At 42.7% G+C, this 14,150-nt stretch overlaps 1 protein-coding gene across 6 annotated transcripts in view; it reads right to left on the reverse strand.

The window, feature by feature from the left end:
• Nucleotides 1-1,378: 1,378 nt before the first annotated feature.
• LOC106609220 (dedicator of cytokinesis protein 4) overlaps nucleotides 1,379-14,150 on the reverse strand; it is a 141,397-nt gene continuing 128,625 nt past the window's right edge. For 5 of the 6 annotated variants that reach the window (XM_014207754.2, XM_014207749.2, XM_014207751.2 and 2 more), the window contains 3 exons: nucleotides 13,166-13,285; nucleotides 11,390-11,451; nucleotides 1,379-3,873 (listed from right to left, as the gene is read on the reverse strand). In XM_014207754.2, coding sequence (XP_014063229.1) covers nucleotides 3,406-3,873; nucleotides 11,390-11,451; nucleotides 13,166-13,285 — 650 coding nt within the window. In that variant the 3' untranslated portion in view covers nucleotides 1,379-3,405. The remainder of the gene's footprint in view (nucleotides 3,874-11,389; nucleotides 11,452-13,165; nucleotides 13,286-14,150) is intronic. The other variant, XM_014207753.2, reaches the window with a different exon arrangement.

The following is a 14,150-nucleotide window of genomic DNA, read 5'->3' on the forward strand; positions in this document are numbered from 1 at the left end:
ACCAGGTAAATCCCTACACAGTGGAGACAATACTCTTCCACTGAGAACAGCGCACACTAAAAATGTAACTTCACTCATTCTGGCATGAAAAAAAAAGAAGCACCTGAGCACTTGAAGCTGTCAGGTAAATCCCCATAAGCCAGGAGCACAACAAAGTTGATATAGGAAATAAGACGGATAAAAAGATCAATTATTCAGGTTCCTTTGAAAATTCCCTCCTCTCTGAAAAGCCGGATCTCAGTGCACCGTCGAGTTGCTCCAGCTTTCCTATTCCAGGGAGATTTAGCACAGAGAGAAAAACACCAAGGGCTTCTCTCGGCTTGTGTGTTATTCAAAATGTGCCCTAGGCAAGGTTAAATTAAAAACCTGCCTTCCCTTGCTAATTCTTTTTTAGCACCTATGGAACACTTTCCAATGTCGGATGTTTAGCATCCAAATAACGAGGCTAAACTGTTCTTCTGAGTTTGACTACAGTTTGAACGACGTATTGTTACAATGTATGGTGTTATGTTAGTGATTGTTGGAAACCACACTAGTTGCCAACATTTATATATCATTTGTAGTCGTGCCTTCAAGCTATTAGCTCTGTTACAATTAAGCTACTTTCACTTAAACACAGGATGTCTAGTTTTTGCATCCGCAAAAAGTTGTGTTGTACATAATGAATAAACCCTTCCCCGAACCTGCTGAGACCGTCTTTCAGTCCATGAACGAAACGCAGCTTCCTTCCTGCTAGTGAAAGCTGAATGTAAGGATGATTGACAAGCCCATTGAGGGTAGGACTGACAAGCCATTCTCCTGGGTTCCAGAATGGAGGCACGTTAATCGCTCCTCCGGTACCCCGATACGTGTTCTCTCTTCCGAGAAGTCTTCAGGATTAGAGGAAATTCATTTCTGACACGATTAACACTGTCAAATTACCAGCCTCAGACACAATTACTGTATTACTGCGTCTATCTGATCCGGTGAAGGGTACTCCCTCTTGGCGGTGATGTGATGTTATGAAGAGTACCATCATCCAGGCTCACCCACTCACCCAGCAGACTAAAAAAGGAGACGTTCATTAGATGTGTTCGGTTTAAAGGAATATTTCCTCCGTGTGTGCACATTGTCTTATCGGATCACGCACCAGTTCCTCATAAACTATTACCACACCTTGAGCGCCCACAGCACGTGATTATCGTTGCACTGTGTGGGAATGACTTTGATGACACGAAGCTGATTCTGAATCATGTAACGTTAGAGTACACATAAGATCACTATAAACACTGCTGCGATTGCTCAACCTGTACACATACATTGTACAATGCAACTATTATCGAAGTAATTATCACTGAATTGTTTCTAACAGGTTAGAGCTGGGAATGATTCAAAGGTGTGCTTGAGCAAAATGTTTTTATTACATAGGGCAGTTTATTGAGCATGTAAATGTGTTACTGTAGGTGTAGATATGCATTACTATAGACTTCTACACTCACTAAAAACAGCATTTTTTGACATTTATAACAATAATTTGCTGTTCCAACATTCAAAGCTGTAAATGTGTATTAGCTACACTTTGTTAAAAACACAATATTTACAATAATAGTAATACACAAAGGTACTATATTTGGCATACTTACAACAATCTCATTATATAATTTACAATTTCTCAAGTACTGATTCATGTGAATATTTGATCAAAAAAAATTCACAACAAATTAAAAAGGAAATTAAACATACAAAAGTGAAACATACAAACCATACCCAAGTTAATTCTGAAAACCGTCGTACTGAATTAAGTGATCAATATTTACGCAAATGTTCTACACTTTGTATTACAAAAACGGTGTCGTCTTCTCTTCATAAAACACTTGACAGGAAACCGCCTGACGTGACGACTGCCTAGATACCGTAGAACAGGAGAAGAGGACTCGATACCAGTACATACTGTCCACCGCGTACGTCGGAGACAACACCTCTCGCTCACTCGGCTGTACTGTACAAGCGTGACCGTAACAACGATGAGTTGAAAAATGGTTTTCTAAAAAGATTCTCAAATAGAAGAGCAGCCCCCCGTGTGTGTACGAGTTGCCGGCAGTTACTGGGTGGCAGATGGCAGGCATCTTTTCTACCATACATACTGCACTTCAAATGCCCGTTGTGGTCGCCAGGGTAACAACTCAAGAGATAGAGTGAGTCCTTGGTAAATGTGACCACTGTTAACGCAGATTCAATCTCATTTGTGCTAATATCATATCCCTATTCCTTACTTGTAACAGTTGTCATTCTTATACCCCCCCCCCACAATGACTTTTCATCTAAATAACTGGATTTGTCTCAAAGTCTGTTGTTTTCATTGTGGGCTAGTACAAACTCAGCTTGTCTAGTCAATGGAGTGTTTCCAGGTTCAGGATTCTAGTTTTTCATTACAGCATACATACAGTACATCTTCCTTTGGCACAATACTTGGTAAACCCCAAAAGATCCACCACCACGTACATACTACACTCCATGCAGGAGGGTTAGGGTGTGTCCACATCTCTGGCCCCTCTGACAGCAATGGCCTCCAATGAATTAGAACTACACACAATTTACTGGAGATGCAGCCTTCAATTTAGTGGCACATGTCAGATACAAGAACAAAGGATTTTTGGAAACATGTGCATTGGTCTAAGAAAGGGGATTTCAAAGATGGAAGGAGCTCTTTATGGCTTAGAGTAGAGCTTGAAGAAAGGTCAAGAGATTTGAGTGATTCAATATCACGAAAGGGGTGGATTTCTGAGTATCTTGTTACGACTACAATTCTCCATTCCTATGGGAAAGGTATGTTCCATTACTGACCAAGAATAAAAAACGAGGCATCGATTTTAGCTATACAGCACTTTTCAAATGGTCATTGCTTCCTGTTCCGGTACCATTTTGGATGTATGTGAACACACCCTCAGCTACTACCATAAACTGAAATGCATATGCATGAGACCTCTAGCACCTTTTAGCTATATAGAAAAGTACAGTGTACTTCAAAAACGTGCAAGACTCATGGATAAAAGACTCTGTTTCCAATACTTAAGGCAAAACACTTCTTATATATAACCAATATACACATATATTGGGACTATTACATCTATCAAAAAAATCGAAAAATCGACGCCTAAGCTCGTTGTCTTCAATTTTCTTCTGATAAACGCAGCAATTTACCGTGTGGAACCTACTGTACTGGAGCTAAAAGTGCAGAATGACAAAGTCAGTCAACGCAAAGCCCTTTCGAAAAAAGATCTTCACAATGAGACAGACTCATGAGTCTTGAGTCTGTCTTGGGCAGAGCCTGGGATTACCAAACTGAAGAGAAGACAGTGTAAAAAGTGCAAAACGCGCCAGTGGTGTCACCCATCAACCCACTAGGGTTGTAGGTCCTCACCCAGCCTATAGCTGGGAGACCTTCCTGGGGAGAGGTCTGGGTCTGGGGACATGGGGCACCCCGTCGGCCCTGCGAGGGTCCGATGCTGGGACCAGCTTCATGCTGCTAGTGCGTAGCTGGTGGGGCTTGGGGGGCAGGGCCGGGGGGTCCAGACTGGGAGGGATGGAGAGACTGTGGGGCAGGGGAACCGGCCTACGAGGGTTGGAGCGCTCGTACACGCTGTAGGGCGGCGGCGTCTTGTTCTCGCGGCGGATGAGCTCGTCCGAGCCCGAGGAGACCGAGTTGGGCATGGTGGGCCCCTGGTGGGCGGGGTGGTCTCCAGTGGTTGCCTCGGTGCCCGACGCCTCGGACACACTGCAGCGACTCATGGAGGAGATGCCACTGCTGTAGCTACCGGAGAGGACGGGCGAGTTGGACACCAGTCCAGCCGACTGGCACTCAGTGGGTGAGGGCGTGAAGGGCGGCAATGAACTCTACGGAGAGACAGAAACAGAGAGACAATCAGAAACACAACAGAAAAAGAGAACCAATCAGAGGACCAAACAGAAATGGAGAACTTATCAGAGCACCAATCAGAAAACGGAGAACCAACCACAACCAATAGCTCAAACAAAGAAAGTACCAATCTCCTTAAGACTGCACGTGCGCTTCACAGTCTAATGAGGCATAGCATAAAGGAACAATAAAGCCTATGAAGCATAAGAATAAAGACACCAGACAGATTGATAGTGCCACAGTTCCTTTTCCACCTCATCATACGTCAGTGTGCATTGGGACGGAGAAATACAATATCCGGCAGTTTCAGCGTGAGGAATCCAATACTTTGTCCAAATGTTTTCTGAGAAATTACACGGAAATACTGTTATATCTTGTTAATCTTACTTGGATTTAGTGGAGTGGACAATCGATCTGTTATTTTTTTGCTACAGTTTGTCATGCTGAGACGCAGCAAATTCATGTTTCTGTCTGACAATTCGAAATATTCATGTAACTTCTCTCAACAAGACTGAAGCTAAATGCTCGTTGATATGTTAATATTCCACACATATCTCAAAGGCCTAGAGCGCTGAGCTGCCCCTCACAGCACAATCAAAGAAGAGCCCTCAGCAGACCTCCAACAAGCCCTGTTAACACACACACACACACACAAACACACACACGGCGTTGTATTTGTGTTGGTGTTTGTGCCTCACTTATAAAAAACTGCCAGTGCAAAGAATAACTGTATTTTATTTTCTAACAAAAAAAGAAGACTTTCTCAATGCAGGTTTGTAAAAGCTTGTTAAAAAGTCACTCCTAAACTGCCTTGCCACATGCAGGCTGGTGCTAGATAATAAATTGCTCATTAGCAGAGTTATCTGACAGGCGAAAGCCAATGTGGATGAGAACATGCGACGACATAGAGGGGGAAGATAATTCAATGGTGGTTCAATACTGCCTGACAACCAACAGAGAAACCATATAGCACACGGACATTCAAAGCACTGTCAGAACACTCAACAGCATTAGTAGTAGGAGAACAGAAAGAGATGCACATGCGCGCACACACACACACACACACACACACACACACACACACACACACACACACACACACACACGCATGTTTGATTTGCGCCTGTCTCAGTGGACTAATCCATTGAGGCCACGAGAATGTCAGTCCATCATCAAGACATGATACTGAAATTGTATATGGTTATAGTATGTAAACAATAATGGTGCAACACTAATGTACACTACCGTTCAAAAGTTGGGGTCACTTAGAAATGTCCTTGTTTTTGAAAGAAAAGCACATTTTTTGTCCATTAAAATAACATCAAATTGATCAGTAATACAGTGTAGACATTGTTAATGTTGATAATGATTATTGTAGGAATTTCTACATAGACGTACAGAGGCCCATTATCAGCAACTATCACTCCTGTGTTCCAATGGCACGTTGTGTTAGCTAATACAGGTTTATCATTTTAAAAGGCTAATTGAGCATTAGAAAACCCTTTTGAAATTATGTTAGCACAGCTGAAAACTGTTGTTCTGAATCAAGAAGCAATACAACTTGAGTATCTGGAGCATCAGCATTTGTGGGTTCAATTACAGGCTCAAAATGGCCAGAAACAAAGACTTTCTTCTGAAACTCGTCAGTCTATTCTTGTTCTGATAAATGAAGGTATTTTCTATGCAAGAAATTGCCAAGAAACTGAAGATCTCGTACAACGCTGTGTACTACTCCCTTCACAGAACAGCGTAAACAGGCTCTAACCAGAATGGAAAGAGGACTGGGAGGCCCCGGTGCACAACTGAGCAAGAGGACAAGTACATTAGAGTGTCTAGTTTGAGAAACAGACGCCTAACAAGTTCTCAACTGGCATCTTCATTAAACATCAACAGTGAAGAGGCGACTCCGAGATGCTGGCCTTCTAGGCAGCATGTCAAACTTGGATTAGCTAACACAACGTGCCATTGGAACACAGGAGTGATAGTTGCTGCTAATGGGCCTCTGTACGCCTGTGTAGATATTCCATAAAAAATCATCCATTTCCAACTCTATTTCAATTTGATGTTATTATAATGGACAAAAAATGTGCTTTTCTTTCAAAAACAAGGACATTTCTAAACGACCCCAAACTTTTGAACGGTAGTGTATATAATAATATTGTGCTTTCTCCCGCATTGGATACGGTTGCTGTCCGCGGTTCTGAAACATAATCCAGTGAACCGTAGAATTGGCGCCTTTCCCTATGTTGCTATGTGCATAATAGAAAATTAACCAGCATATTGGGATTGAGAACAATGCGGCGGAGGCAGCAGCAGCAGAGACGAGGGAACAGCCCTTGCCTTAGCCTAACTGTCTAAGACGTGAGGAGAGAGGAAATCCCAACTTAATTAAATCTATAATCAACAGCCTAACTGTTAAATGTGCCTGGCTTTATAAATTATCCATATATATCTACAGAAATAAGACAGATATTGCTTCTCTTGCCTGTTTGAGTGTTTGTTTAATAGCCTGCTGATTCCGTGAGCACCAAGCCTCATTCAACGGCAAAATGTTGGAGAAAGCAATTTCATAGATTCGCTATTCTTTGCTATGCTGTAATAAAGGCTTTACACTATTTTTTTTTAATTAGAACAGACTAGTATTACTTATAAAATATTTAATGTTGTTTACACTGTTCCAAACAGGCAGAACATTTATATTGTAATCTAACAGCACCGGTTTGTCACAGGTAATATGCACGCAGCTCTCGTTCCTATATCCTCCTTTTTCTTGATCTCCTTCTTATTGTTATTATTACAATTATCATTATGATCATCATTATAATAATAAGTCATGTCATTATCATTAGCAGGCTTGGTGTAGCAGCCTTGTATAACCACCATCGAGCTGTAGGCCTAAGAGCGCGTCCTGTTCAGTCTTAATACCGTAACTTACTTTGGCCTACATTTCAATATCTATGCTACTGTGTCTATCAATCAATCCTTCATTCGTTCATGCCGTCACACAGCAGACGAGACACTCATGCTTTGAAAAGCAATCAAGCATTTTAGTTTTAAAATGAAGCAAAAAAACGAATGGAGCTGTGAGTAATCAGCCAAAACAATAAATAAACCGCAATTCACGAACGTATGCATATATATATATATATATATATATATATAATTTTTATTTTTTTCATTAGAACATACTCTCTGGTGTTGTTTACACTGTTCCAAATTGTCCGAAAAAATAACATTGTAATCTAACAGCAACTGTTTGGCACACATACTCACGCAACGCTTGCTCCATTTTCCTTGAGCTCCAGTAGCTTCCACAACTAAGTCAAATGTCTTCCACAGATCTGACTTCCCCTTTCCCTCCTGAGCAACCAGTAAACATTTGCCCAATTCGAGTTTCTTTTTCACGTCTTCGGTATCCATTTTGCTGTCACGTACTGTGTTCGGAGTTTGTTATAAACAATTTATTGATGTGATTATGATAGGCTATAAGTCAGGCCCTATTGGTCACATGCATGTGATGCTTACATGCTTCACTAAAGAGAGAAAGGGTTGAGAGAATAGGGAATGTTCTTCCTAAACAAATTAGTGATAACAGAACTTTTCAGTCAGAAACTAGTGAGAAACTAAATGGCTGACATGATGTTGCAGCTTCAGGACGGACAGCTCAATAAACACTTGCTGTGGTGCATTTTCACTGCAGTAGGGAGGAGAGCGAGACAATGTGCGCCAGTCACACAGGCACTCACATTTTGTTTTTTAACACAGTATGACCATCGGGCTCTTTAAGTAATTTGTGTGTCTTAATTATTTAATCAAACAGTGTGCTTGAAGCATCAGACAAGCTCAGTGCATATGTAGTTAATTTTATTCAAACATATATATGTATGTCTATATATGTAAAAATAAGTTTAAACATTTCGACCAATCGATTGGTGGAAAGAAGACGACTCTCAGTCGACCAAGATGTTTTTTAGTCCGGGACAGCCCTAACATACACTATATATACATAAGCATGTGGACACCCTTTCAAATGAGTGTATTCAGCTATTTCAGCCACACCTGTTGCTGACAGGTGTATAACATTTAGCAGACAGCCATGCAAACTCCATAGACAATCGTTGGCAAATGAATGGCTGTCACAGTATCTAACGAAGGTGGCGCCCCTCCTCGGTCGGGCGGCGCTCGGCGGTCATCGTCGCCGGCCTATTAGCTGCCACCGATCGTTGTTTCTGTGTCTTTTGGTTTTGTCTGTCTATCCCGCACCTGTTTTGTGTCTGTCATTAGTGGGGGGTTATTTAGTGTGTATTTTCAGTTGGGGTTCTCGTGCGGGACTGTTTATTGTCCACTCAGGACAGTTGCGAGTGTAAGCTGTTTTTTTCGCTGTTATTGTGTATTGTATTGCCGGGCTGCGCCCCGTGCGCTTTTTTCCAGTGCGTTTATTTTTCCCCTGGCGGACTTCGCCACGCGCCCTGTGCCCTACGGCTATTGCGTTTGCAATTATTATTAAAACACTGTTGCTCCGGCCCTCTGTCTCCTGCTCCTGATTCCACATCTCCACTGGTCCTAGACAGCCGTGACAATGGCCTTAGTGAAGAGCTCAGTGACTTTCAACGTAGCACCGTCATAGGATGCCACCTTTCCAACAAGTCAGTTTGTAAAATGTCTGCCCTGCCAGAGTTGGCCCGGTCAACTGTAAATGCTGTTATTGTGAAGTGGAAACATCTAGGACCAACAAGGGATCAGCTGTGAAGTGGTAGGCCACACAAGCTTACAGAACGGGATCGCCGAGTGCTGAAGCGCGTAGCACATACAAATCGTCTGTCCTCGGTTGCAACCCTCACCACCAAGTTCCAAACTGCCTCTGTAAGAAACGTCAGCAAAATAACTTTCCGTCGGGAGCTTCAAATAATGGGTTTCCATGGCTGAGCAGCACTTACAAGCCGAAGATCACCATGCACAATGCCAAGCGTCGGTTGGAGTGGTGTAAAGCTCGCCGCTAGTGGACTGGAGTGATGAATCACGCTTCACCATCTGTCAGTCCAACGAATCTGGGTTTGGCAGATGCCAGGAGAAAGCTGATCACGTAGTGTACATACATACAGTTGAGAGCCAAGACCTCATAAAAAAATTGTAGACCTCCACAAGTCTGGTTCATCCTTGGGAGCAATTTCGAAACGCCTGAAGGTACCACGTTCATCTGTACAAACAATAGTACGGAAGTATAAACACCACGGGACCACGCAGCCGTCATACCGTTCAGGAAGGAGACGCGTTCTGTCTCCTAGAGATTAACATACTTTGGTGCGAAAAGTGCAAATCAATCCCAGAACAACAGCAAAGGACCTTGTGAAGATGCTGGAGGAAACAGGTACGAAAGTATCTATATCCCCAGTAAAACTAGTCCTATATTGACATAACCTGAAAGGCCGCTCAGTAAGGAAGAAGCCACTGCTCCAAAACCGCCATAAAAAAAGCCAGACAACGGTTTGCAACTGCACATGGGGACAAAGATCGTACTTTTTGGAGAAATGTCCTCTGGTCTGATGAACCAAAAATAGAACTGTTTGGCCATAATGACCATCGTTATGTTTGGAGGAGAAAGGGGGAGGCTTGCAAGCAGAAGAACACCATCCCAACTGTGAAGCACGGGGGTGGCAGCATCATGTTGTGGGGGTGCTTTGCTGCAGGACGGACTGGTGCATTTCACAAAATAGATGGCATCATGAGGTAGGGAAATTATGTGGATATATTGAAGCAACATCTCAAGACATCAGTCAGGAAGTTAAAGCTTGGTTGCAAATGGGTCTTCCAAATGGACAATGACCGCAAGCATACTTCTAAAGTTGTGGCAAAATGGCTTAAGGACAACAAAGTCAAGGTATTGGAGTGGCCATCACAAAGCCCTGATCTCAATCCTATAGAAAATTTGTGGGCAGAACTGAAAAACGTGTGTGAGCAAGGAGGCCTACAAACCTGACTCAGTTACACCAGCTCTGGCAGGAGGAATGGGCCAAAATTCACCCAACTTATTGTGGGAAGCTTGTGGAAGGCTAATTGAAAACGTTTGACCCAAGTTAAAGAATTTAAAGGCAATGCTACCAAATACTAATTGAGTGTATGTAAACTTCTGACCCACTGAGAATGTGATGAAAGAAATAAAAGCTGAAATGAATCATTCTCTCTACTATTATTCTGACATTTCACATTCTTAAAATAAAGTTGTGATCCTAACTGACCTAAGACAGGGAATTGTTACTAGGATTAAATGTCAGGAATTGTGAAAAACTGAGTTTAAATGTATTTGGCTAAGGTGTATGTAAACTTCCAACTTCCAAACTTCCAACTTCAACTTCAACTTCAACAGCTCCCTTGGCCTCAACCCTCAACAGGATATATTCACCAGCAGCCAGCCAACAACCCATAAAAGATTATAGGAAAGGTACAGGTCAGTTGTTTTATAAAATATGGAAAATATGTACCAGGTTCAGGGATATATAATGAAGAGGCTCTTCCTCTTGGTACATGAGAGGGGGAGCCATAGGGTTGTTATGGTGTTAAGAATGAATACAAATTCAGGAGAGGACCAGACTTGAATGCAACACTTTAAACTGTTGCCTTGAACGAAGCTCCCTAGCAACTCAACAAGCATCAGCTGCTGCTACTCATTGCTAATCAGACTCCTCTCTGTTCCGCAGTGCATGTCGTGTGGTGTTACTAGCCTTTCGAAGTCTTGCATTGCTCCTTCTCTACCTTCTATCTAGTATCTTTTAGGTTCTTCCAAGGATCTCATAGGAGTGATTGCCATCACCACAGCAGCCTAACTATCAAGAACTGGCGATGATGTTTTGAGACTCAAAGCCAAACCCTACAGGGTCCACTCCCTGGATCCTTCATCTGCAGCCATTGGCTTCGTCCGGTACGTTCTCATTCACCTCCTGAATCCTCATTCTAACATCCGTTCCACTTCCTCAATAAATATTTTTAACCCATTTTAATGCCTGGTACTTAAACTTGTGAAAGTGTGTGTGTGTGTGTGTGTGTGTGTGTGTGTGTGTGTGTGTGTGTGTGTGTGTGTGTGTGGTGGTTTAAGTGGTGAGCAGGATGCTATACTGAGAGAACTCCTTCAGGGCCCTGGACAGAGCTCAGTTCTGTTTAGCTGGGCTGGCCATTGTTCTGCCAACCCGAATCAGTGTCATCTGTCACAGCCCAGTAACCACAGACTCACAGATGGACACATGCATGCACAAATACATACACCACGTACCACAAGCAAGCATGCATGTATGTAGGCAAACCCGCACACATTCAGACAAGCATGCAGGCAAACAGGATCAAATGAGTCATCTACTGCTGGAATGAAGGACTCAGGGTTCTGATCCCATGCTGTCCTCCTGACCCTATTTTGTAGTGCACAGTACACTCAGATCAGCAGCATCAAAAAAACACTAGAGGACACAAATGCAATCACACACACACACACACAACAACACCAACCTTTTGTGGAGATCTGGACGTTGGGAGAGGGGAGTGCGACCTCAAAGTCTTGGCTGAAGAGCCTGTTGACAGTCAACCAGAGAGAAACAGAGAAAGAAAGAAAAGAGGGCACGTTTAACTTCTGCCACCATTTTGTACCAGTCGACTTGATGACACTGGAGTGAGTCCTCCACAGCTGAGGACTTCAGTAGGTTTGAGCATCTATGAATCAAATAATCGCACAGCCGTGGGTCCTTAGCCAGCACTAAGCTGTTTATACATCCGACAGCTGCTCTTTGGAGGGCAAAACACTCAATTCAACGCTACAACAGTGGGGAAAAGTCAGCTCTAGTGAATCACAAAATAAATATATAACAAAAAATATATAACATAAGTCTAAGTTTACTAGAAGTGTCAGGCTCAGTGCTTGAAAAGTGGGAGTTTGGGAGTTATGTGCACTGCATGTGTGTATGTTTGTGTGTGTATGTGTGCACTCTGTGTGTGTGTGTGTGTGCACTCTGTGTGTGTGTGTGTGTGTGCATGTGTGCGCTGTGTGTGTGTGTGCTGTGTGCGCTGTGTGTGTGTGCGCTGTGTGTGTGTGTGTGTGTGTGTGTGTGTGTGTGTGTGTGTGTGTGTGTGTGTGCGCACTGCATGTGTGTGTAGGCTTGCTGTTTGGGGATTTAATGAACCCCTGAAGCACCATAGAGATTAAAGTAGATGGAGATGGTATGAGAAGGCTCATCTATACAATCTTATAGTATAGTTGAGTCTAACTGGTTATAGTTATTATATCCAGTTTGGATTATAGAGTAGCAGGCGGTATAGCAGAGGAAAAATATGCCCTCTACACTCATAAGGTATTCATGGCTTTATGACGTGAGCTTGACCAATTTATTTGTCTATAGGAACTCTTTTGCAATCATCATCAAAGTCAATCATATAGATTGTTTTATGATTTTCCTCCTGTACCAAAGCGCGTCAGATAGTTCATTATTGTTCATCATTTTTTTTTATTTAACCTTTATTTAAATAGGCAAGTCGGTTAAGAAAAAAAAACTATTATTTACAATAAGTAGAAGGAATAAATAGCTTTGGTACTGGACTATTTGTGTACTCAACAGTGCTAGATGGTTGCCTTTGGCAGGATAATAACAAGTTGGCTAGAGCAGAAACAGACAGGCACCCAGGCTAGAATACAGACCATTATTATACAGTATGTATACATCATGTGAAGGAGAAGATATTTATAGAAGCAAACCAGGAGGAATAGAAGAGAGCAGCTGAGTTTATAGCAGAGAGTTGACAGCGTAACAACGAGCCCTGTAAGAGAGCAGCTGAGTTTATAGCAGAGAGTTGACAGCGTGAACAACGAGCCCTGTAAGAGAGCAGCTGAGTTTATAGCAGAGAGTTGACAGCGTGAACAACGAGCCCTGTAAGAGAGCAGCTGAGTTTATAGCAGAGAGTTGACAGCGTGAACAACGAGCCCTGTAAGAGAGCAGCTGAGTTTATAGCAGAGAGTTGACAGCGTGAACAACGAGCCCTGTAAGAGAGCAGCTGAGTTTATAGCAGAGAGTTGACAGAGTAAACAACGAGCCCTGTAAGAGAGCAGCTGAGTTTATAGCAGAGAGTTGACAGAGTAAACAACGAGCCCTGTAAGAGAGCAGCTGGGTTTATAGCAGAGAGTTGATAGCGTAAACAACGAGCCCTGTAAGAGAGCAGGTGGAAGCACCAGGTGTCAAAATATGGGGGAAAAGATTAGTGCCATTCGTCATTGGTCGAGTGTTCTGATTGGTTTACCTGAGTATGGTGGCCTAGGAGGAACAGGGGGACAGAGCAACTTTCCCACAGTGTCAGAGAACTGTGTGTTGTTGACCTCTTTTACACTGTCTAGACTCCGGCTACTGAAGGTGTCTCTCACTATGTTGGTGTACAAACATATAGACAGACATGCATCAATCACTGCTCATTGGGTTACAACACAACACAACATATCACAACACATCAGACGATGTAAACTAGAATCTAGATCTGTATTAGATTGTTATCATAGTGAATAACTGGACATTTGATAACAGAGGTAGAGATTCGTGTCTGTTGCTGTAGCTGATGATTTATGACAGAGTTACTACATTTCAAGATTTTCTTAGCCTAAATATAAAGCATGGTCAGGTGGAGATTTGACAGACTGCACCTTTAAATTTGTGGGGGTGGCAGATAGCCTAGCAGTTAAGAGCGTTGGGCCAGTGACCGAAAGGTCGCTAGTTTGAATTCCCGAGCCGACAAGGTGAAAAATCTATGAATGTGCCCTTGAGCAAGGCACTTCATCCTAATTGCTCCACGATCGCCGTTGAATGGCGGACCTTGGGTGTGACCCCGCTCTCCCAGGGTGTCTCAGAGAGAGGGTGATATGCAAAAAAACACCTTTCCAATTAATACACACTTATATATGTGTGAAATAGGACAAATACAAATTCTGAATTGTTATTATTAACAATCACCCACACCTCAATCGTCTTATGTACGGAATATCATGCAGCTGACAGGTTTTAGTTTATCTTAAACCCTCGCTGTGCTGTTTAGAATGCAGTGAGAGAAATCACACTGTAAATAACACTTCCCTGTTCTCTCCTGTTAATACGAAGATGCTCTTCCTGTGTTAAGTTCATTCTTCCACAAACTGGTGTAAAAGAGCAGGTTTGCCTGGTTTGCACATTTCCACTTGAGCCGAGTGAACACACCTTAAAGTGGCACACCACTGTGCTTGTGGATCGACGTGATTGGT

The sequence above is a fragment of the Salmo salar genome, chromosome ssa07, assembly GCF_905237065.1.
Source record: "Salmo salar chromosome ssa07, Ssal_v3.1, whole genome shotgun sequence".
NCBI classification, from domain to species: domain Eukaryota; kingdom Metazoa; phylum Chordata; class Actinopteri; order Salmoniformes; family Salmonidae; genus Salmo; species Salmo salar.